The following is a 23,799-nucleotide window of genomic DNA, read 5'->3' as shown; positions in this document are numbered from 1 at the left end:
CTGTGGAAAGACAAGGAGGAGGCCTGAGTGCTGGCCTGAGGAAACCCAGAGCCTTAGGCATGGAGGGCAGCAGGGTACTGTCCTAGCTGAGAAATGGGTGGGGAATAGGGGGTGGGCTGGAGCAGAGAAGCAATAGTGGGGTGGATCTGAGGGGTGCAAGAGCCAGAGAGGCTGAGCATAGCTGCCACCTCTGAGGCACCCAACTGTGAGAGTACCCTACTAGGAGAGTACCCCATTCTGGGAATACCCACCTCCAGGAGTACCCCACCCTGGAACTACCCCACTCTGGGAGTACCAACTCCAGGAGTACCCACTCTGGGAGTACTCACTCTGGGAGTACCCATCCTAGGAGTACCCACCTCCAGGAGTACCCCACCCTGGAAGTACCAACCTCCAGGAGTACCCACCCCAGGAACACCCACTGTGGGAGTACCCACCTCCAGGAGTACCCCACCCTGGAACTACCCCACTCTGGGAGTACCAACTCCAGGAGTACCCACTCTGGGAGTACTCACTCTGGGAGTACCCATCCTAGGAGTACCCACCTCCAGGAGTACCCCACCCTGGAAGTACCAACCTCCAGGAGTACCCACCCCAGGAACACCCACTGTGGGAGTACCCACATCCAGGAGTACCCCACCTTGGGAGTACCCACGCTGGGAGTACCAACCTCTGGGAGTACCCACTCTGGGAGTACCCACCCTGGGAACACCCACTCTGTGCTCCTCTGAATCTTTATTTGAGACACGCGGGCATTTGCCTGGGTCTGGGGCTATTTTCCCACTTTCTGGCCCAGGCCGTAAGGTGATCACCTCTCTGGTGCACCCCAGACCCCAGGCAGGGCTCCCACACTCTGGGATATCCTGCCCATGTGAGCCCAGCCCTGAGAGTTGTGGCCAGTGGGGGGTTCCCACAGTGTCCACCAAGCCTGGTGTAAGGCCAGTCACAGGACCCGGACTCTCAAGGCTAGTAGACTTGGGCTCCGCTGGTGAACGGGCATTCCCTGGACAGGGAGCAGCCAGGATCTGGCAACGCTGAGCTGCAGGCCCTGCCGTGGCTCCAGAGCCTCTGAGCTGCGGGCCCTGCCGTGGCCCCATGGCTCCAGTGACAGAGCTATTGTGGGCACCCCACACCTCAGCCCCATGTGGTCTCTGCATGTCCTGGCCTCGTGGAGGTCCATAAGGCAGACCGCGGGGCACAGGCCTCTCCCCGGGGTCCCCGGCGGTGCTCAGTAGTAGGCCCCAAAGAGCGTGGCCGCCTTCTGCAGCAGTGTCTTGTGGTCAGCGTAGAGCGGGAGGCGTCGGTCCAGCACCTGCCACTGGACGGCAGTGATCGTGGCACAGCTGGGCAGAGGCTGCGGGGCAGGACAGTGCTGAGGACCAGGTGGGAGACCAGAGCCCCACATGCATCTCAGCTCACCACTCCCCTCGGGCTGGAGGACGTCCTGCCCTGGCCCAGAGAGGTAGCACCCTCTGGGGGATGGGGCTGAGGGTGGTCTCCCCACAAGCAGACCTAATTCAGCCCTTCCCAAGCCTGGGGCCCATCCCGGTGACCCTCCAGTGCCCCCCAGCCAGACCCAGGCCCCACCAAGCTGAGCATCCGCAGCACCACATCATTCTGGTCAGGGAAGTGGACGTTCACAGCCACCGTCTCGATCCACGCATTGTCCGTGTTCCGAGGGTCGTCCATATAGCCTTTGTACAGCTGCAGGGTGGAGGGTGGAGGGGGAGCTGCCGAAACCCCGGCCTCACGGGCACCCACAGCAGCACCAGCGCTGCTGGCCCTCCTGCCCATGTCCACTAGCTCTGGCCCCCTGCACTCTTCCATCCATCCTGGAGGACAAGGCCCCAGAGGGACACCCTGGCCACTCACTCCCCAGCATCCCCCCAGGCTGCAGAAGGGTGCAGCTTCCCCACCGCAGGGCCGGCTCCCCCTTCGCAGGGTGGAATGTTCTGGAACTAACTGGAGGCGCCAGTTGCACCTCAGGGAGCAGGCACTCAGCGCTCCTGAACCAGCAAATGGCTGATTCTCACCGTTTGCATTCCACTCAACTCATGCCTTTTGCAGAGTAAATGGAGGTACCTCTTGGGACAAACTGGGGGACACCGTGGGGGCACAGAGATAAAACTGACAGCGGTCCTCAGCAGGTCATCTGAGCTGCGGGGGCATGGGAGCAGGTTCCCACACAGTCTCACCTCTGTGCCCTGCGCCAGCAGGCTCTCGAAGTTGGGCCAGAACTCAGGGCGCACCACAAGCCTCAGCTTCTGGGGCAGCGTCTCCCCTGGGTCCCGGGAGCCCTGGGGTGAGGGTGGCGGCAGTGAGCAAGGCCTTGGGGCCCCACCCACACTGGCCACCTGCAGCCGGCCTGGCCACCACGCCCCACACACACACACACAAGTGTCTGCAGCCTGGCTGTTTCGGGCCAGAGTGATACTACCCAGCAGGTGTGGGCACTACCCTCAGGCGACACCTTCCAGCCATGCTCAGAAGGGGAGCCCCAGCTGTGACCCTCCGGCCACTCCCATGCAACAGCCCGTGGCACAAAAGGACTCGGCGCCTGCACCCCATCCTCAGGACTCTGGCCTCCCAACGTCCATCCCGCCACATGCTGCCAGCCCTGCTAGCTGCATGCAGAGGGGGTGGGCAGCCACTCAACACCCCTCAGCCAGTGCAGATGCCGGGCAGGGAGTGAGGGGGCCTTGGGGTGTGGGTTCTGAGCCACTCAGAGTCCTGGATCCATGTTTGCACCTGAGCTGCCCCACCCATGTTCGGACCCCCAGCCCCAGCAGAGGGGGTCCCAAGGCTTCCGAGCCCCAGCAGAGGGGCATGTCTAAGACCACCCCCCAATTCCTGGTGCACTGGGGTTGGCCGTGGTCTTCCGCATGGCAGCAGGCCCCGAGGATCGACCCTTCCCCGCACGAAGTATGTCTCAGTGTTTGCTAAGGGTCACTCCCTGAGGGCAAAAGGCAGGCGCACCCCAGGGCGCAGAGCAGGGACAGCTGGTGTCCTGCAGGGGCTGTGTCTGCACTCACCCCAGGCAGGGCCCAGAGCTCCGACCCCGGGCGTCTCAGCACCAGCACTTCCAGCATCTTCTTGATGCTCCGCCTGCAGATGCCTCCATCCTGGTTCCGCCGCCACCTGTACAACAGCCAGGCCCAAGTCTATCTCCCAGGGCCCTGGAGAGCCAGGGACAGAACCATCTCTGTGGGTCAGTCCCAGGGCCAGGGCCCTGCCCACCAGGCCCCGCCCCTGCCCATCAGGCCTCGCCCTCTTGTCCACAGGCCCCGCCCCAGACCATTAGCCCCGCCCTCCTATCACCAGGCCCCACCCCTGCCCACCAGGTCCCGCCCCCTGTCCCATCTAGGTCCCCTCTGGGGCTATGATGGGTGGGGAGTTTGGCATCTGAAGCCTGGAGGTAGCTCTGCCCTGACTCCAGTTCTGGTTCCTGCAGCCTACTGGGCATCAGTCACTGCCTTCTAGGCGAGCAGCCCTGCAGGCTGACAGGCCTTGGCAGCGGGTGTGTCCTGCCCTCAAAGGAGACTCTGGGACCCTAGGAAGAGGGCGGAGGCATGCTCCCCCTGCAGGAGCTCTGGGCCTCTCTGGGCTCACTCCCTCCCCCCCCCAGCTTCTGGGGCGCAGTCTCCTCCCTGCTTCCAGGGCACGCTCTCTCCCCTACAGAAGCTCAGACACTCACCGGGTGATCACTGGCAGCAGAGTGTGGTTGGGGCCAAAGAATCTGAGAGTCCCACGTCCCCGTAGTCCCGTGCGACCCATGGGGTTCCTGTGGGAGTGGGGTCTGCCAAGTGACGCTGGGGACCAGGGGTTGCCCAGGGGGTGGGGATGGCCCCAGGATGCGGTCGGACATACAGGCTTGCCGGATTCCCTGCACAACCGCCCTGGGGCCGGGCCATTTCAGGCTGCTCCATTCACAGATGAGGAGACAGGGAATGCCCCACTTGGGCCCGCTGTCCCACAGCCCCCCACCCCACCTCATGCTCCCCACCCCTCCCACCTCCCGATGCCCCTCCCTCTCTATTCCAAGGGATCCTGCTCAGGCCCCCCCCCCAGTCCTCACCCCCAGAGATGGGGCCACAGCCCTCTGTATTCCAGAACAAACTCCACCAAAGGCCCACTCAGGCTCCATACCCCGCCTGCTCAGCCCCAAGAAGAGGGACTCCCATTCCCAGTAACCAGTCCCTTGTAACCCTAAACGCACCCAATACCCTTCCTAGGACTGAGGAGCGTGGTCCCCGCTGAACAGGGGCTGGGACACGCTAGGACGAGCGTGCCATGTTACAGGTACCTGTACTGCCACCCCTAAACCCAGGGCGACCCAGGTGCTTGTGGGCGTCAGCGATGAGGGTTTCTGAGAGTGGGTGTAGCAGCACTCACAGCGGAAGCCCGTCCTGCACTGCGTAGGTGCCGTGGAAGCTCCGTCGGTCCACAGCCCCCTCCACTACATTGTAGCTGATCCCCGCACGCAGCTCCGGGGCACTGGGGCAGAGCAGACCCCTGAGAGGGCGCTGGCGCTGATACCCAGCCTCTGAAGTCCCCACCGGCCTTCCCAGCCTCCACCTCCGCCATACCCCACCCGCCTCCGCCACCCCCCACCCTCCACCCACCTCCGCAATCCCCCACCCACGTCCGTCATCCCCCACTTGGCCAGCCTGTACATGGCATTTGGGGGCACAAAGGATGGAGGCTCCAGCATTGCATCCAGGAAGCAGGGCTGTTTGCTGGGGAGGGGGGCCTGGTCTGCACATCCCCATGTCCATGGGGAGGTGAGGGACAGCCCTGGAGACACACTCACCTTCCCACGGGGTCCTCCCGGCCCTTCTCCCTTCTCTCAGCCGAGTGAAAGGGCGGGTTGTAGATGAGGAACTCAGCCTGCAGCGGACAGCACCACAACTCCTAAACGCCTGCCCACACCCCTCCTGAAAGTCACATGGGAGGGACCCCGCTGGGACAGGGGGGCCCTCAGGACTCTGAAGATGAGGTCTCCCCATGGTATAAACTAGGGCTGAGGCCACAAGGAATGGCCTGGAATGTTCTAGAAAGGCCTGAAAGATCAAGGTGGCTGCTTCACCCCTGACCTAATGGGGCAGTTCCTGGAGGCACTGAGGTCAGGAGTGGCTGGGGGTGGTGGGCAGTGGACTCTCGGGGTCACTGAATGCCAGCCCCAACTCCCCCCTGCCAGTCCATGATGGCCGGGAAGCCAGGGCCCAGGGCACAACCACTGCCCCCACCAGTGCCCAGCCGGGCACCACTCACCTCCCAGGGCACCTTCTCATCAGGCACTGGGAAGCGCATGACAGAGGAGCTGGGGTACAGGAAGTGCCTGGCATTCACGTGGTGGAGGCCATCGCCAGCATCCTCCACCTTTGCCCTGCTGTCCAGCGTGGGGTCACACCCCTCAGGAGTCTTTGGGAGGTCTGGGAACGAAGCCATGTGCCAAGCACAGCCAGCATGGGTGCAGCCTGTGGGTGCTCTGGGTCCTTCTCTGGGACCAGGCTACCTACAGGGACACCCTGACAAAGGGTGACAGAGACGGGGTGGCACCCATCCCCTGCAGCGACCAGCCAAGCTGCGTCTAGACTTGGGTCTAGGGTCTGTCCTGTGCAAATGTGGCGCCGATGCCTACGCAGGGCCAGGCCTGGCGCAGAGCTGGTCACAGTGTCACCACCCTTCCCCTGAAATCTAAGTGGGGTGGGGGCCACTCACCCAGCAGGGGGACGGCCTCCTCCCCTCCCGCACTGGTTGCACTCAGGGTCTTGGCAATGCTGCGCAGTGCCCTGGCCATCTCTGCCACCTGCAAGGCAAGTCCCACACCAGCCAGTCACGGGCCATGCACTGCCCGCCACACTGTCCCCGCAGCAGGCCACGTCTGAGCTCTGTCCCACGGGGATACTGCACCAAGGCGGCAGGAAGCTGGAGAGACAGCAGAGGCAAGGCAGCATCTCTGCTCCATCTCCTGGGCAGAGCTGCTGCCCAGGGCTCCACAGCGGGCCATGGCAGCTGTTCCCCGAAATGTGCCCATTTCCAAGGTTGCACCTCGAATGCCTGCAAGCAGGGAGGCTAAGCAGACAGCTCAGGGGGACAGCTGGGGTGAGGAAGGGGGCACAGGGCAGTAGGCCTGAGGGAGCCAGAGCAGAGCTCTGGCCAGGGGTACCTGGTTCGACTGGCCCACCCCACCTTGTCCTGGAGGACAAAGACCACCCTGACATCCAGCTCACTCTGCTTGTCACCTGTCCAAAGGTCCCCACTGAGAGGCCTGCAGGGAGAGACAATGCCTGCTTGATCAAGGCCACCCCTGGAATGGCCAAGATGAGGCACACGGGAAATGGGGTGTTGGGTGGGCAGTGGATGGTGGGTAGATAGGTGAGTGGATGGGTCCATCCACCACCTATAGATGAGTGGGTGGGTGAGTGGTTGGATGGATGAGTGGATGAATGGGTAGTGGCTGGATGGAATGGGTGGTGGATGGACAGATGGGTGAGGGGATGGATGGCTGGATGGTCAGTGGGTGGATGGAGGGTGGATGAATGGATGGTGGCTGGATGAACAGGTGGATGAGTGGATGGATGCGTAGATGAACAGTGGTGGATGGAGGGTGGATGGATGGGTGAGTGGATGGATGGGTGGATGGATGGAAGATGGTTGGATGGGTGGATGGACACTGGGTGGATGGAGGATGGGTGGGTGGATGCAGGGTGGATGGATAGGTTCACATGCTGTGATACAAGATAACGACTCTCAGGTGCCGTAAGGGTTGCCCATCTCGGCTGAGGCTTGAAGCCCAGCCAGAATGGTGGGCTAGTGGTCAGGGCTGTCAGTGAACAGATGGCAAGAGGGACCAAGGTTCTTTCCCACTGCCACGGTGACTCTCCTTGACCCACATCTCATGGAGGGACAGACAGTGGGCACCGAAACTGCCAGCCTTCACTCCGGACTGCAGCGACAGGTGCTGTGTGCTCCTGAGGCGCTTCCCGCCAGGCTGCAATTCCACAGCCCTCCTGCGTTCTGGCAGGCAGAGGCCAAGCAGGGCAGGCAATCTGCTCCCCTGAACCAGCCATGGATGCTGCTCCAGCGCACGTGCTGGGGCTTGGCCAGGGAAGTTTCTGGAAGCGGAGCCTCTTCCTGCTGGAAGGTAGTCCTGGGTCCTGCTGCCTCCCATTTCCCAGTGTGCTTTTCTCTGCAAGACCCCAGGCAGGACCCACCTGCTCCTCCAGGAAGGCCAATCTCTGCTCCGCAGAGGCCGAGCGTTTCAGACGGTCCATTTCCAGCTGGTCCACCATAGCGTCCACCCTGCAGAGGACCCACCTGAGTCTGGCCAGCACAGGAGGTGAAGACTGCACGGGAACCCCAACAGCCCTGGGGGGCCGGGCAAGACTTGGGGGAGGGCACCGCAGGGGCCAGGCTCAGAGGCAGCAGAAACACAGGACCACCCACAGCTGTGTGGCCCAGGGCACCTGTCGCTGCGCCCAGGGCTCTGGCTGGAGGAAGAGGTCCTACCCAGGGGGCCCGAGGCTGACGCCTACTTCCCACTGATGTCCTGGATCTTGTGCTCTGGCCGCTGCCTCTGCAGGAGCTGCTGGCTCTGCAGGTAGCTCTCCTTCAGGTATAGCTCCCAGGACAGCAGCGCTGCCTCCTCGTTCTTCTCCAGCTTGTTCTCTGCAGGACACCAGCATGAGCCCAGCGCCCGCCCACTACCCACGCCAGCCTCCATCTGCACCCCTGAGGACCGGCTTACTGAGCTGCCGGTGTCTCCGGGCGGGGATCTTGAGGACCACCCTCTTGACAAACAGGTGCAGGTGACTGAGGAGGATGAGGGGGGGCGGTGCGGGTGGCCGGTCCTGGTACTCTTCGATCAGGTCGTGGCGCTGGAACTTCCAGATCTGGTCCGTATGCTCCTGCACCTGCTGGAATGTGTAGCTGGCGGGGAGGCAGGGCGTGGTCAGGCACCTGCGCGAAGGGCAGGGCCCAGCCGCCAGGCTCTGCACGGACAGGCCCACTGGGCTCTGTGGGTGGAGAGGACACAGGCCAGCACCTTGGTTTCAGGAGGGAAGGGGCAAGAGTGTGTGGTGGGTGGGGCCAGTGGTTTCATAAGGGGGGGCCAAGGAGTGGTGGGTGGGGCCAGTGCTTTCATGAGGGGGCGGGGCCAGAGTGTGGTGGGCGGGGTCAGTGCTTTCACTAGGGGCGGGGCCAGAGTGTGGTTGGCGAGGGCAGTGCTTTCGCTGGGGGCGGGACAAGAGAGGCTGTGGTGGACAGGGCAGTGCGTTCACGAGGGGGCAGTGCTCACTTGAACATGGCGATGAGAAGGTTGAGCAGCAGAATGTTGGTGAAGAGCAGGTAGAGACAGAGAAGGGTCACTGTCAGCCACTCAGGAAACGCGGGCGCCTGGCGCGCAGAGTCACTCTCCGGGCACTTGGGCTTGTATGGGTCTGTGCCATTGGGGCTGCAGTGGTCTGGGTTGAAGTTCACACCTAGGTAGGTGAAGGTGGGAGGCAACAGGCAGTCACCGGGGGTCTGGGCAGCCCCCAGCTGAGAATCTCAGCCCCCAGGAAGCCAGAGAGAGGCCTTGTCCACACTGGGAAGCACAGGCCCAGCCTTGCACAGCCCACCTGCTGTAGGCTAGCCCCTGACGCTCCAGGAGGCAAGGAGAATGCAAACCAGAACTAGGCACAACTCTGCGGGAGGGGAGGCAGCCAGGAGCCAGGCCACTAGCGCCCAACAGCATCTGGTGGCCACAAACCACATGGTGGATCACACAGGAGCAGAGGGCTGGCCAAGGTACACTGCAATTTTGTGCATTAGGAAGCCTTCATGCACATAGGGTGTCTCCAGTGGAAAAGCACCTTGATACATTCCTGGAACCCATGCCCCACCCGACCACGTGTGGCCAAGGTGCCCCTGAGCACTGCTGGGAGTGGCGCCCACAGCTACTGAAAAGATTGGAAAAAGGATTTTTCATTTCTAAGCAAATTACTGTCAGCTCTGAAAGGTGGGATTATACTTATCATTCTTCTCTACATTTAACTGAATTCTTTGCTTTCCAAGTATACATTATTTAGCAATCAAATGCAACCCTGTTTTTAACTTTAGGCACTAAATTCTTTTTCTCTTCTTTCAAATGTCATCTAAAAGACCTGGGGGGGGGGGGGGATGGAGTGATAGCACAGTGGGGAGGGCGGTACAACCCAGGCTCAATCCCCAGCATCCCGTATAGTCCTCCGAGCACTGTCAGGAGTAATTCCTGAGTACAGAGCCAGGAGTCACCCCTGAGCATCGCTGGGTATGACCCAAAAAGTAAAAATAAAATTCCTGAGGGGCAGGGTTTGAGGGTGCCGGTGGGGTGGGGGTCTGCAAGGGCCCGGCTCCCTACCGCGTCCTACCATCGATGTAGGCAGGGATCTGCCCAAAAATGGTGAGGTATGACTGGTAGACGACACCCCGGAAGATCCAGTCCACGCGACTCTCGTTGTGGATGAGGATGGCCTGCTTGGCCACGCCAAAGGACACCACCCACACGGCCAGCAGGAAGAGGAAGAAGAAGACATCCTTCATCTGCAGAGATGCACAGGACCCTCAGTGTGTGCCCTGCCTCACCCAGCCCCTGTGCCCCCACACTGGGAGGGTCCAGAGGGCCCCCAGAGGAGGCAACACCCCATCTGCCCCCTCTCTGAGCTGGGGAGCATCTGGAAATATAGTGGGGATAGAAAGGAGCCTTGGATATCCATGGAGGCTGCCTGGAAGAGGTGAGGCTGGGCCCAAGAACAGTCACGGACCATGGGGTGGGGCAGCTCAGGCAGGGCCCCTCTCACCATGCGCTTCACGATGATGATCTTGGGGCCCAGGGTCTTGCTGATGGTGAAAATGTGCATGAGCCGCAGGCAGAACATGATGAAGTCCAGGGCCAGGATGATGCGGCCAGGGTACAGCATGCCTGGAGTGAGCCTGAGCAGGCGAGAGGCCCCTCAGCACCCCGCGGGGCCCGACCCCAAGGTATGACAAGTGAGGTGTGGGTCCCCAGAACAGTGGTCTGGGAAGGCCCTGGAACGGTGCTGACCTGGCAAATAATAGGTCGTGAGGGCGGGATCAGGCCTGACCTGTTCCTCATGCAGGGTGGAGAAGGGGCTACAGCCATGCCATGTGCAGGTGGGGCATCTGAGAGCAGCGGAACCCTGGCCCCACGAGGCCTTCCCCCCATGCTCCTGTCTCAGCCCCATGTCCACGCCCCCCACCCAGGCTCCGACTTGCACCTCCTTGCTGAGCCCCAGCCATCACCTGCAGGTCAGCCCGGCAATGAAGAGGAGGATGGCCGCAATGTCCAGCTTGTTCCAGAAGTCGCTGAAGTACAGCACTGCCATCTTGGCCAGCCCACACCCATCGGGGTCATAGAAGAGCTGGGGAGTGGCCACATCTGACCCTCTGTCCCCAGGGGACATTGGGCTGGGGGTGAATGTCAGGCACCCATATCCCTCAGGGGTGGGGGTGGGGCCCTGCCTGTCCCACCAGCACCCCGTCCAGAAGCACAGGAGCTGGAGCCTTGCCAGCGACACGCGGGCATTCCCGAGCATCTCCCTGATACACTGGGGCTGTGGGGGGCTCTGCTCTGGGCCTCCCCGTGTCCTGAATGCCCCCACCTGTGTACTGAGGACCCCCACATCCTGACCTCCTCCCCACATCCTGAACATCCCCCTTCCTGACCTCCCCCCCACATCCTGGGCATCCCCCACATCCTGAGTGCCCACTGTGTCCTGAGCCTCCCCTGCATCTTAGCACCCCCAATGACTGTAGTGCCCCTGTCTGCATCCTAAGAACCCCCCCACACACCCAGAGCACCCACCATACCATCCTGAGCATCCCCATGTCCTGAGTGCCCCCACACCCGGAGCAACCCCCCACCCAGAGAGCCCCCGCACACCTGGCGCAGCTCCTCGCACACCAGGGAGAAGAGCCAGAGGTAGATGAGGCGCTCGCTCCAGGACGGCACCGGCTGGAAGTCCACCATGAGCACGTAGGCGAAGAGGCAGAGGAAGGCGAAGTAGGACAGGATGTTGAGGTGGAAGATGACCACGGGCGCATTGAAGAAGGCGCGCACACGGGCCAGCCCCTGCATGGCCTGCAGCTTGCGGTCCCTGCACGGCACAGGGGGTGAGCCCACAGCGCACACACACACGGGCCCCCACAGCTGCCCCCCGCAGGCACCAGCACTCTCTGCTGGAGTGCACTCCAGCAATCAGCACAGGTGGGTCAGCATGGCGGGGGGGTGGGGGGGGGCGGGGAGTGTTTAGTGCAGGTGGGTGAGCACAGGGGGTGTTAGAGTCGGTGGGTCAGTGTAGGGGGGGTTAGAAGAGGTGGGTGAGCGCAGGGGGGTTAGAGCAGGTGAACATCCTTTGCAGTGAGTGCTGGGTCTGAGTGATGGTCACTAGCAGGGTCCACACCCAATGAGCCCCTCTCCTGCCCTGTGCCCCTCTGTGCTCTACATCCTGCAGCACTGAGGACGCGTGATGTGTCCTGAGTCCTAGCCTGGCCTGCAGCTCTGCCTGCAGCCCCCACATACCTGCTCTCAGACCCTCCTGCCCTGCAGGCCCATGAAGCCCACTCACAACCTGCCTTCTCTGTGCACCCGCCCTCAGTCCCGCCCCCAATCCCACCCCTGAAGCCCCACCCACAGCCCTGCTCTCTGGAAGCCCCGCCCTCCGTGGCCTCTTATCTGCACCTGAAGGAGACCAGGCCAGTGCAGAGCAGCGGGAAGGCCAACATGCACAGGATGATCCGCCACAGCCCGTTGTCCACACTCAGCTGGCCCCACCACACCTTGGTCAGGAAGGCCTATGGGCAGAAGGCAGCCTCAGACGATGGGCACCCAGCTGCCCTGACTCAGGGCTCTACCCCACCCAAGGCAGTTGACTGTCCAGGTGATAACGGGGTTTTGCTTTGTTGCTGCCAGTGTTGGGGAGGCCCTGTGTGCGGACAAGGGCAGGGAAGGAGGGAGACGGGCAGAAGGCCTGGCACAGGGGACAGGAGCAGTCCGGGAAGGGGCGGGGCCTCGGCAGGGGCGGGGCCCGGGAGGAGGGGCGTGACCTGGATGGGTGTGGCCCCGGCAGAGGTTGGGCCAGGGTGGGCGGGGCCACGGTGGGGCGGGGCCTGGAGGGGCGGGGGCTCAGCAGGGAGGAGCCAGGAGGGGCGTGGCAGTGGCAGAGCCGGAGTCACCTGGATGCCCCCGTGGGACACGAACTTCATGGCTTTGGCCTCCAGGGCCAGCTGCAGGCACGTGGTCCGTCCCCAGGCTTCAGACACGCGAGTGAGCAGCTTCTGAGCCCGCTCCTCGTCCTTCCGGTAGCACTCGGTGAAGACCCCTGGGCAGGGACAGGGCCGGTGTTGGGTGTGCAAAGTGTGGCTGTGCCCCAAGGACCAGCGCGGCTGGGGGTGGGGGTGGGGGACAGAGGGGGCTCCGGGAACAGAAGGTTGAGGTGCCTGCTGGGATGGAGTGAGGGTCTAAGGCACCAGGTGGGGGTCTGAGGTGCCGGGGGCTGGGGTGGAGGGCGCAGTCTGAGGCGCCCGGTGAGAGTCTGAGGCACCGGGTGGGGGTGGGGGTCTGAGGTGCAGAGGTGCAGAGGTGCCGGGTGGGGGTGAGGATTTGAGGCGCCGGAACAGGAGAGGCTGAGGCACCGGGTGGGATGGAGTGAGGGTCCGAAGTGCCGAGTGAGGGTCTGAGGTGCCGGGTGGGGGTGAGGGTCTGAGGCGCTGGTGAGGGTGGGAATCCTAGGTGCTGGGTTTGCGGGTTTGGGTGGTGGGTCGGAGGTGCCAGGGAGGTGTGGGGTGAGGTTGGTGAAGTGCCCTGCGGGGAGTGTAGGGAGGGAGGGCTTCGGGGTGGGGTGGGCTGGGCTGTGGGGCATCCCCTCACCGATGGCTCTCTGCTCGTACTCGTCAGCCAGCGCAAGCATCCCCTCCATGCTGTCCGTGTCCCCCTCCTCCTTGGACAGCTCCTTCAGGATCTTGCTGCAGGCCAGCGCCGCCACAATGCAGTCCTGGCTCTACGGATCAGGCGAGACCCTTAGGGGTCCGGTCCAGCTCACCTCGTATGCCCCAAGGGGACCCCAGACCACGACACAGATGGGCGCGGCGACAGCCTGAAGCCACTGGGCAGCCGCAGCTGCATGGAGCCTGTTTGGGGGGGGGCTGCAGGGGACACAGCTCTTTGCCAGGGTCCCTGCAGTCCAGGGCACCAGGGCACCCCAGCAGGGTGGGGCAGTAGGAGATCCCAAGATGCTCTGAGGTGGCCACGGTGCCCCCTCTGGGGATGGGACTGCCCAGGGGTCACTGGTCTGACCCCCATGGAGCCCTAAGGCCACGGAGGGCCCCCCAAGACCATGGAGAGGGGCTACACTTAGGCTCATCCTAGAGCCAAGCTGCACACAGCACCATCTCGAGGCCTGCCCAGGCAAGCTCCTGGGACCCTGTGGGGGGAGCAGAGGCCAAGCAGTCAGTGGCCCTGCCGCTGGGCTGCCATGAAGGGGGTGCTGACATGGGGCTCGGCCACCTCCCCACCAGACAAGCACTGCATTCCAGCACCAGCACCCCAGTCCCGGTACCTGAGCCCAGATGATCTCAGCCAGCTCCCGGCGGTTCTGGACGATGGCCCAGATGAGCAGGTCGCGTATGGGGTCCGTGGTGAAGGTGCTGGGGCTGGTCGAGCGCTTGGAGAGTGAGCGGAGGCTGGGGCCCTGCACCTGGGGGACGGTGTTCAGAGAGCAGCTCCAGGAGCTCGCCTGCCCACGCCGCCCAGCCACCATGCACCCGGAGGCTCAGAGGCCATCGCTTGGGCCGTCTGGCACAGTCACGGCCTTCACGCCCTTTCGAGGGTTTCTGCACAAACACCAGGAAGTTTCTCTTCTGGAACCGAGACCCTCCACCACCAGGAGTTGAGCTATGGCCTCCAGGGGGCCACTGCCAGGGAACATAACACCCACAGGCAGCTTTCCAGGGTCCAAGCAGGCCCCGCCAGGCAAGCACCTAGCCCTGAGGAGAGTGGGGGCTTGGGGCAAACAGTAGGAGGAGGAAAGAAACTGGAAAGCTCTGGGATCCCTCCCCAAAAAGCAACAGACAGTCCCTGAAGGGCTCTTGGGGGAACCTCAGGGCTGAGGGGTCCCACACACACATCACAGACACTCTGGGGGGGGGCACTTCCTGGGATTCTCAGGGAGCAATGAGAAATTGGGGACAGTCTCCAAGTGCAATAGACCCAGGGCTCTCCATGGGACACGGAGGGACATGAACCACTGAAGTCACAGTTGGGACTGGCCCGTGGAGCCCGGGCTCCTGTGATCTCAGACATAGGCAAGACACCAGGTGCCAACTGCCCATCTTGGTGAAATGCTGTGATCACTCACAGGGCAGTTTCTCGGGAACATGGGGCAGAGGTGACATCTGGTGACAGACATGGAGGGGCCATGGGCTGAACCCTGCACACCTGGTCACACTACTGAGCCCCCAGGCCCAGTGCTCAGGAATCACTCCTGCTGGTGCTTGGGGGGCCGTGTGGGGTGCCAGGGATCAAACCTGGATGGGTCGCGTGCAAGGTAAAGCCTGCCTTGCTGTTCTATTGCTCTGGCCTTGGAGGGGACAGGAACTGGAATGGATACCCCAGATGGCCCTCCAGTTATCATCTCACAGACAGCACCCACCCTCACAGGACAAGAAGCCCCAGGGTAGCCGGCCTGTCGGGTGAGGGACAGTGATAGCTAACACTTCCCCGGGGCAGTTGCTGCTCCCTGCCCCCTGTGCCCTGCGCTGTGCCCACTCCCCTCAGGCGCTCTGCCCTGGAGCTCTCCCTGGCTGAGTTCTTCCCCTCAGGGAGGCCAAGCAACCATAGCCCTGCACCCCTTCTCCAGCACGCGCTGCCAGCTGTTAGCAGAGACAGGCCCTGCGACTGACAAGGAGAAGGCAGTGTTCAGCCCTGTGGCCTGGCCTGGGGGCACGGAGGGGGGGTGCAGAGGTGGGCGGGCACTCACACTGAGCCGGATGTGTGGCACTGGAAGTAGCAGGCGTTGGCGGTCGCTGTTCCGGGGCCGGGGGTACAGGGGCTGCGTGAAGTCACCCAGCAGCTCCCGCAGCACCTGGGCAACGTGGTACATGCGCAGGTGTGGCTCGGCGGGCGCGCAGGGCTCCTCAGCCAGCGCCTTCTGCAGCTTGTACTGGAACAGACACGGCTCCAGGTTCCCGTACAGCCACAGCAGCACGTCCCAGGTCACCATCTCCTTCAGCCGCACCCCATTCTCCAGAAACAGCCGCACGAACTCCGGCTTGTTGGAGATGAGGGCAGCCGTCATCATGGGGTGCAGATCTGAAGGCTAGAGGGGGAGTGCAGCCACTCAGCGCCCCCTGCAGGCAGCCCTGGGGGCAGGGGACGGGGAGTGGACAGCAGCCCCTCCCCCCCCGCCCCCCACCAGGCTGCCCCAGCGTCTCGCCTTCCACTGGCACTCATCAGTGAAGATCTCGCTGCGGGCGATGTCCACACGGTTCCAGGCCACGGCCAGCTTGAGCTGGTGGTCCCAGCTCTCATGGCCAAAGTGGTCGCGGCTTCGAGAGGCTGCAGGAGAAATCCATGGGCAGGGGCCGCCAAGAGGCACAAACCCTACCTGCTGCTGACCAGTCCCCCCACAATGTGGTCATGGGCACTTCCTGTGACTCAGTGCTTGCCTGTGAGGCAAACCTAGACCAGCACTTCCGGTTTAGCACTCGGGTAACCCGATTCCGCCACACTCCCCACTCCACGGCCCAACCCGAAGTTTGAGCTGACCCGAGTGGGACATGAAAACCATGTTTTCCAGCACCTCTGCCCACACACTTGCCCCAGCACCGCCTTCTCCAGGGCTGTGGTAGTCATGAACTTTGCGGGAGTGGTTGTGCCACACCCTGCAGTGCTCAGGGCTTACTCCTGGCTCTGCACTCAGGTGGGCTTTGGGGACCATATAGGTTGCCGGGGATAGAACCAGGTCAGTCATCTGTGAAGCAAGAACCCTACCTACTGTACTATCACTAGGCCCCCAAAGATAGAGACCTTGGCCCTCACCTCACCTCAGGCTCTGCTTTGAGCTGGACCACCATGTCCAGCCATAGGGGCTGCCCTGAGACTCCCCAGAGGAAAAGCGGGGGCCCCGACAGGAAGCTCCTCACCCCACACCCAGTCTCCTCACCTGCCAACAAGGGACATTGACCAAAGCACCAGGGCACAGGAAGCCAGTTAGCCCAGGGAAGGTGCTGGGTCCTCTGTGATGGGCAGACACCAGGCCACAAGGCCCAACACCTCAGCACCAGTGGCCAGGACACCTGCCGTGAGGCTTGCCACCACCTGGAACCCCCTACAGGGTGGCCAGGCCACCTGGTCTGGGAAACACCAGCAACCCCAAGAAGGTTCAGACACGCACTCCCTCGAGCCCAGTCACCTCATGGCCAGAGAAAGAGACCCATGACCAAATAGAGCCCGCCAGAGTAGCCCCACTCCATGTAGGCCCGGGAGGGGAGCGGGAAAGAGGACAGGGCTCCCGGGTCAGTGCAGCGATGTTTAGATGTTTACATCCCACCTGCCCTCAGAACCAGCCCTGAGGACTGCTCAGAGTACCCCCACCCTAAGTCTGAGTCTTCCTAGAGGATAGGGCCCTGGCAGGGACTGCGGCTGTGGGAGAGGCACCTCAGAATTCCACCCTGGGCTGGGGGGGGGGGGGCAGGAGACTCCACCCACCTTTGAGCAGAGCCTGAAGGATGGCCACGTCCACGTCCTGCTGGCCATCCTTGCCGTCCCGGAAGATGGTCAGCAGCTGCCGCCGCCGCACAATATCCTGGATCTGCAAGGACGCTGGTGAGAACCAGGGGATCAGCCCCTGACCCCAACCTGGGCCTCAAGCTGCTCCTCAGAGACCCCCACTCAGGTCAGCCCCCACATACTCCTGGGACCCCCCAACCTGCCCTCAGACAAAATAATTTCTCCTGGTGGGGCCCGCCCTGTGCCACAGAACACAGGTGTAGGGTGCCCTTGAGGGTGTCCATGCAGCCCTGTGCATGTGGCCCTGCCCTGGGGAAGACTCAGACTTCCCTCAGGCCCCCCCACCCCCCAACCACAGCGCCCGCAGTCACGCCTGTGGGTTCCGTGAGACCCCGTGAGCACCCATGGCTGTGGCCCCTGTAAGCAGCAGTGTCACAGCGTTGATGGGCCTGACTGTGGACAGCAGTGGGAAACCCTGCCAGCAGGAATGAATCCCCCCAGAAAGGCCTGGAGGGGTGCTGGAGAGACGGACAGTGGGGAAGGCTCTTGCCTTGAATGAAGCCCACTCACATAGGGTCCCCCATGCCCCACTGGGCATGACCTGAGCACTGCGCATGTGACCCCAAACAGAGAAAAGTTACCTGGCCCCCGGGGCATCTACCTGACTTGGGGTCCCTCCAGACCTCTGTTCCAGGGACAGAAGCCACTCTCCCTCCCACAAGCTGGAGGCAGTGTGGCCAAGCACTGACCCAGGAGCTGTCCCACACTCACAGCCAGAGACGGGGGACACCAAGGGCCAGGGGGCATTGCTGCCCAGCTCTGGGCCCACATTCCCCTCCTCCCACGCACCTTCTTGGTCCACTCGACAAGCCTGAGCTCCGTGAAGGTGTCGAAGGTGTCGTGGAAGAGGACCCCCAGCTTCTGCTGGATGAGCCCCACACGGATGTCCGGCACAGGCAGGCTGGCCACCTGTGCGATGACGTCGGCCACCCGGCCCGAGCCCTCCACCACCACGCAGGGTGTGCCGTTGGTGATGGCGTTGTAGATGGTCTGTGAGGGGATGCCGTGAGCAGGCCCCGACTGACCGCCCCCAGCGTCACTCCGCCCCAGGGCTCAGGGGGACCCCTGGCCCACACCCCACAACAGGAAGGACACCTCTAGGAAGCTGGCTTCAGGATCGCAGTGGAAGACTGTGCCTGAGGGGGGATGCAGGTCCAGGCACCCTGGGCCCCCACTCCACACCAGCACCCTGCGGTCACTACCTAGGATCCCTGGAGTCGGTGACCCGTTCCCTTTCCACTGTGCTTACCAACCCAACGGCCGGCCCCATTTCCCAGGGAGAAGAGATGCCCCCCTTCCCACCTCTCATCTGAGGGAGCAGGGGGAGAACTGACCCTGAGAGTCACAGAGACCCCAGCCACCTGCCTGCAGGACCCCAGCGAGGCCTGATGGGGGTACCTTGGCCAGAGCTACAAGCTGGACCCTCCCAAAGCGCCCGCCTGTCAGGGTGCTGGGCAACATGGGAGGGGGAGGAGAGCCCCTCTCCTGCCCGGCCTGGCCAGGGGCCACACACTGGGAACACAACCATGATCTTGGACCAGCGCGCTGCTGTGTCTACCATATCCCGTGAACAGCCCTGCTCCACCTGCCACAGACCATGGTCGTGGCCCCACAGCGTCCTTCTGTGGGACCAGTGGACACTACGGGGACTGCAGCACGGAGCCAAGGCCAGGGTGTCTGGAGCAGGGGTGCTGGGGGCCCCATGAGGACTCACATGCAGAGTGCCTGGTCCTCCCTCCAGCACCACACAGACGATGGGGATCTTGATGGCCACACCTAGGACAGGGCATGGAGCCATCAGTGGGGCACCAGCTCACGGGCGCAGTCTCTCCCCATGCTTTCTGCAACGACTCCCACAGTGCCCAACGTGGGGGCAGCATGGGCACACCACTGCGAGGGGGGGCAGGGGTGTGAACCCCACCCCTCCCCAGCAACCAGAGCTGTAAACAGTTATGCCTCCCCCCCATCCTGTCGTTCCAGGTACACATCTCAGAGGCCCTAGCACTGCCCCCAACACAGCCCACCCCTTCTCTGAAGAAAGCAGAAAGCAGGTTCTCGAAGCCTGTTCCCTGGTCAGCAGCAGGGGCTCCCCTGAGAACTCAGAGAAGGGAACCCTCACCCCAGTGCTCGGCATTGGGTGGGGCACACACAGCCATGAGGGTCCCAGTGGGCAGGAGCAGGGAACACCACCCTGAATGTGCCGTCAGCACAAACCTGCCACTCCCTTGGCTGCTTGGCCCCCGACCCCAATGTTCCCACCTGCCATCACTGCACCCCATCCTGCTCACTTTCAGGGCCAGGCCCAGCACCCCACATCCCCTCTCTGAGCTTAGACAGGGCTCTGAGGTGACCCAACTCTCCTCCCAGTGAGACAAGTATGCAAAGGGGGCCAGGCCCCAGTGAGCCCACCGCCCCGTTCCTTGGTCTGTTCCGAGATGAATTTCTCCAGCCTGGCCCGCAGCGGGATCTCCACACCGTAGCAGCCGTGTGTGCCATCATCCACGAGGATGAAGTGTGAGTGGTTGCTGTCCAGGCAGGTGAGGTGGCCCTGGCCCTCCTCATCCATCACGTACTCAGCAGGAAAGCTGCCCTGGGTACACACAGATGGATACTCTGTCCAGTGGTGCTCCTGAGCCCCAAGACCAGGTCCTGACCTGGGCCCGCACACGTCTCTGCACAGGGAGCAGCCCAATTGAGGGGCACTCCCCTGTGGGACTGTGCAGGAGGGTCTTTACAGGGAACACATAGGAGGGTCCCGGCTCAGAGTGGGAGACGGGTGATGTGGCCCAGCCAAGGAAAGGAGGCTGCCGCAGGAGCCGGAAGGGGAGCAGCTGGGCACTGACCTGAGCCCAGGATCTTGGGCAGAAGCAGTGGGTTCCTGGGTTCGGATTCAGGCAGGAAAATGGAAAGGGCCCAGCCCACCCACAGCCCTGGACACAGCACTGCCATCTCTGCCTGTCCCACCTCTGCACAAGCCCGACCCACCTCTGTACGTGACCACCCCATCACCCATCCCATCACTCATTCTCCCACACCCTCTCCCTGTACCCTGCTGAAACCCAGCACCCGTACCTGCCCATGCCCCCACAGGCAGCCCGCTCACCGTGGGGTGCACCAGGTCCTCGCGGTTGTGGATGGTGCCCCAGGTGGCCACTCCGATGGTCACCACGCCAGCCTCACTGCCGCGGCTGCTCAAGCTGGAGTCCCGCACGGCCTCCCCCACCTGCTTCATCACGCCTGTGTGGGACCCCCCAGTGATGATCCAGGCCCCTGTGGAGGGAGCAGAGCTGTACCCGCAGGTGTCCACACGCCTGGGGCTCGGCCCCACACACCTGTGCTCCAGCCCACCCTGCGTACCTGTGGTCTGGGCCACCTTGACCAGGCCCCTCCGGAAGACGCTCTTAAGCCGGGGCTTCATGTTGAAGTCCTTGGCACCCCCCGTCACAGAGATGAGGAGGTTGGGGACCTCCAGCCCCCAGTGCTCCGTCATGAGGTGGTAGATGACGCTGGACGGAGTGTCCTGGGAGACGCGGACGAACTGCCAGAAGTGGAGACAGATGGGGACTGTGTTAGAAGTGCCTAAGACACAGTCTCACCACGGAGACCCCACTGCCAGGCACCCCAGTTCCGGTCTTGCCCCAAGGACTGTGCTGCCAAGTGTGCTGGGGTAGTGGCCTGCTCTGTGCTGACAGGCCCGGGGCTGTGCCTGACTGTGCCTCAGCCCAGGAGGAGGTGTGGCCCCTTCCGGGAAAAGGCCAGGTGGACTCTGCCTCTGCGGGCCTCCAAGCTTGTCTCCATCCCACCCCTCCCCAGGACCCAAGTCCCCCACATTCTCCTGCTTGCCCCCAGCAGTCCCAGGCCCAGAGCAAGCTCACCTGCAGCCCCCTAGAACAAGGGTTCCGAGGTACCTACCTTTCCCACCTTCTGGCCCAGGCCTGTGAACACGATGTCCCCAAAGGCGTCTGTCGGCCGCTCCTTCACATGCTTCTTGGGGTCCCACTCCTTGTCCGGAAAGGGGTGCGGCCTGGTGGCCTCCTCCCCATGCTGCTGGTGCGTGTAGCCGCAGGCACATACCACTTTGCTGCGAGGAGGCCACCGTACTGTCACTGCACTGTCCACACAGTCACCCCACAGTCACCCACATGATGACCCACATGGTCACCCACATGTTCATCCCACAGTAACCCACACAGTCTCCCCAAGGTCACCTACCTGGTCACCGCATGTCACCACATGGTCACCCCCTGGTCACCCCACAGTCACCCACATGGTCACCCTATGGTCACCACACTGTCACCCCCATGGTCACCGCACTGTCACCCACATGGTCACCCCACGGCCACCCCATGGTCACCACACTGTCACCACCTGGTCACCCCACCCCATGATGACCCATGCCTCCCCCCATGCAATCTCCCTGCCCTCAGCCACACCATCCCCTGCATCCCCACAGTGGCCAGTGGCAGCCAGGTGGAGCCAGATCCTGAGGCTGGCAGTGCTTCCGGAAGCCGGAGAGCACAAGGAGGAGCGGGAGGAGGCCGTGTGGCCTGCTTCCACTGGCTCCCGGGTGGAGGGCGCAGAGTCCATGGCCAAAGCCACACCATCTGTCGCCCGTGTGGACTTGCACCCCTGGGGCGGGTTCTGGCTGGGGGGGGGGGGGAGCAGGTGCCTGTCCCCTTGGGGTGGACCAGGAGATCTCCTGCAGGGAGGGAGGAACAAATCAGGGCAAAGCTGAGGGGTCCGGGGTTGCGGCACCAGCAGAAGCCTGCAGGGTCCAGCCAAGTGCGGGGGCACCAGTCTCCCAGGACCAGGTCACGGGCCGCCAGAGCAGCGCCCACAGGAACACCCTGACTCCCGGCTCCACAGCCTCCGCTTCCCTCCCCCCGGGCCCCTCCCCCAGAACTGAGCTGGATCCCCAGACTGATGGGCTCAGCTCTGCCGACGCTGACCCAGAAACCAGACTCAGCCGGGGCCCTCGGCCTGGATGAGCCCGGCCGGATGTCCCCAGGTGGGATGAGAGCTGGGTCCTCAATCTGCGGCCTGAACCCTTCTTGCCCCCAGCCACCAGCGAGCTGTAGAGTCTGCCAGCCCCAGGAGCTGCACAGGGCCGCTGGGGGTCGAGGGGACACTGACCCCGCGTCTGAGAGTTTGGCGCTCTCCACGAAGTACACACACTCCTTCTTGCTGATGTTTGCGGGGATCCAGGAGCTCAGGTTCTCCTGCTGTGGGAAAGGGTGTGAGAGCTGCATAGGCCGGCACCCCACGCCTCCCAGGGCCCCCACCCCCAGCCGCCTCAGGGCCCCGACCCCCAGCCTCCACGGTGCCCTGACATTCTCTGTGCCCCTCAGATACTTGGAGTCTCTTTGGAGGCCAAGGTCTTAGCTCAATACCCCAAAATGTCAGGTGCTGATCTGGAGTTGAAGTCACCTGGCAGAAGGCCAGGGCAGGACAGGTGTCTGTCCAGTCACTTCGGTGAGTGTGGTGGGAAGGACCCAGGGCTGAGTCCCCTGAGCCCCACTGGGCTGGTGCCCGTCCCAGTGCCCACACGGGTCCTACCTTGTTTGCGCAGCTGAAGGGCGGCGCCACCCTCTTGCTCCTGCTGCTGCTGCTGTTCCCTCGGAGCAGGGAGTCCAGGGCCAGGTCGCCCACTCTCCTGGGCTGCGCGACGAAGGCCTCTTCCTGCTTGGAGCCTGCTCCCCTCAGGGCAGCCTCCATCCCCACAGCGGTTCAGCACAGCTGATTGTCAGGGGCTGGGACAGACCCCAGAGTTACTCGGGGGTGACTGCACAGGCCGGCACCCCAGTCCTCCTCAGGGTCCGACCTCCACGGGAGCACCATGGAGTCTGTCCCTGATGTCCATTCACTGCACTTTCCAGAAGGAAAAGCCTCAGGCCCAACTACAGAGCAGGTCTGGACTGTCCTCTCTGACAAGCTGCTCAATGGGGGACCCCTCCCCAGTCTCCATGCCCCAGCCCTGTGAGCGCCCACCACCTTGTCACCAGCAGGAAGCAATGCCGAGTCCCCAGGCTTTCCTGAGCCCTAGTGGCCGTGGTGCCTCCCATGGCGTCATCTAGTGTGGCTCTGTGCTCTGGAGTGACCCATGTGACCCAGAGTGACAGGTATGTGGCAGGTCCTGGCTGCCCTGCACCCTCCCAGCCCCTCCCCCCTGGGGCTTCTCCCTACCCCCACTAGTAGGGCCTCTTGCACATCCTGCGTTTCCTCACCTGCTGCAAACACCCCACAAGCAACTGCACAGAGGCCTGGGGTGGAGGGGCAGCAGATAGAGACAGACAGAACCATGGTGGGATAGACAGGCTGACAGAAGCTACATGTGTGCACACTGGACAGCCATAGGCCTGGATACTGACACATTCACACACATAGTCACAGCCGACACACACACACACACAGGGCATTGCAGTTCACACAGTCACATCCCCACACACACACACAGGGTATCACAGTTCACACAGTCACACCCCCCCCCACACACACAGGGCATCACAGTTAACACAGCCACAGGCCCCCCCACCACACACACAGGGTATCACAGTTCACACAATCACAATCACAGCCCCCCACACACAGGGCATCACAGTTCACACAGTCACATCCCCCACACACACAAGGCATCACAATTTACACAATCACAATCACAGCCCCCCCACCCACACACAGGGCATCACAGTTCACACAGCCACAGGCCCCCCCCCACACACAGGGTATCACAGTTCACACAATCACAATCACAGCCCCCCACACACAGGGCATCACAGTTCACACAGTCACATCCCCCCCACACACAAGGCATCACAATTTACACAATCACAATCACAGCCCCCCACCCACACACAGGGCATCACAGTTCACACAGTCACAGCCCCCCCCACACAGAGGGCATCACAGTTCACACAGTCACAGCCCCCCCACCACATACACAGGGCATCACAGTTCACACAGTCACAGATCCC

General features: G+C 63.0%; 1 protein-coding gene across 3 annotated transcripts; it reads right to left on the bottom strand.

The window, feature by feature from the left end:
- Positions 1-1,204: 1,204 nt before the first annotated feature.
- On the bottom strand, positions 1,205-22,575 carry TRPM2 (transient receptor potential cation channel subfamily M member 2). 3 transcript variants are annotated; one of them, XM_056119320.1, is made up of 32 exons: positions 22,385-22,575; positions 21,962-22,050; positions 20,741-20,909; positions 20,186-20,366; positions 19,932-20,098; positions 19,238-19,418; positions 18,543-18,604; positions 17,618-17,818; positions 16,748-16,850; positions 15,474-15,595; positions 15,018-15,356; positions 13,599-13,736; positions 12,911-13,040; positions 12,217-12,362; positions 11,723-11,835; positions 10,925-11,138; positions 10,285-10,403; positions 9,822-9,954; positions 9,393-9,564; positions 8,300-8,483; positions 7,751-7,932; positions 7,539-7,671; positions 7,218-7,305; positions 5,722-5,809; positions 5,272-5,432; positions 4,811-4,887; positions 4,393-4,494; positions 3,695-3,781; positions 3,033-3,138; positions 2,196-2,297; positions 1,588-1,704; positions 1,205-1,354 (listed from the first exon to the last, which is right to left on the bottom strand). In XM_056119320.1, the coding sequence occupies exons 1-32, from the start codon at positions 22,541-22,543 to the stop codon at positions 1,229-1,231; spliced, it is 4,491 nt and encodes a 1,496-aa protein (XP_055975295.1). In that variant the 5' UTR covers positions 22,544-22,575; the 3' UTR covers positions 1,205-1,228. The 3 variants fall into 3 exon arrangements, with proteins under 3 accessions (XP_055975295.1, XP_055975296.1, XP_055975297.1); XM_056119321.1 differs by having other exon boundaries at positions 21,962-22,047; XM_056119322.1 differs by lacking the exon at positions 3,695-3,781.
- Between the last annotated feature and the right edge of the window lie 1,224 nt (positions 22,576-23,799).

This window comes from Sorex fumeus, unplaced genomic scaffold (genome assembly GCF_029834395.1).
Source record: "Sorex fumeus unplaced genomic scaffold, SorFum_2.1 ptg000041l, whole genome shotgun sequence".
NCBI lineage: Eukaryota > Metazoa > Chordata > Mammalia > Eulipotyphla > Soricidae > Sorex > Sorex fumeus.
This window is presented reverse-complemented; position numbering and strand designations above follow the sequence as displayed.

Bases quoted from the DNA above. Each gene is read 5' to 3' on its own strand.
- TRPM2 (XM_056119320.1), bottom strand. From the start codon at position 22,543: ATGGAGGCTGCCCTGAGGGGAGCAGGCTCCAAGCAGGAAGAGGCCTTC. The intron at 17,819-18,542 runs GTGAGTCCTCAT...ATCCCCTCACAG, and splicing joins GAGGACCAGGCACTCTGCAT to ACCATCTACAACGCCATCAC. The intron at 5,810-7,217 runs GTGGGTCCTGCC...CTTGCCTTGCAG, and splicing joins TGGCCTTCCTGGAGGAGCAG to GTGGCAGAGATGGCCAGGGC.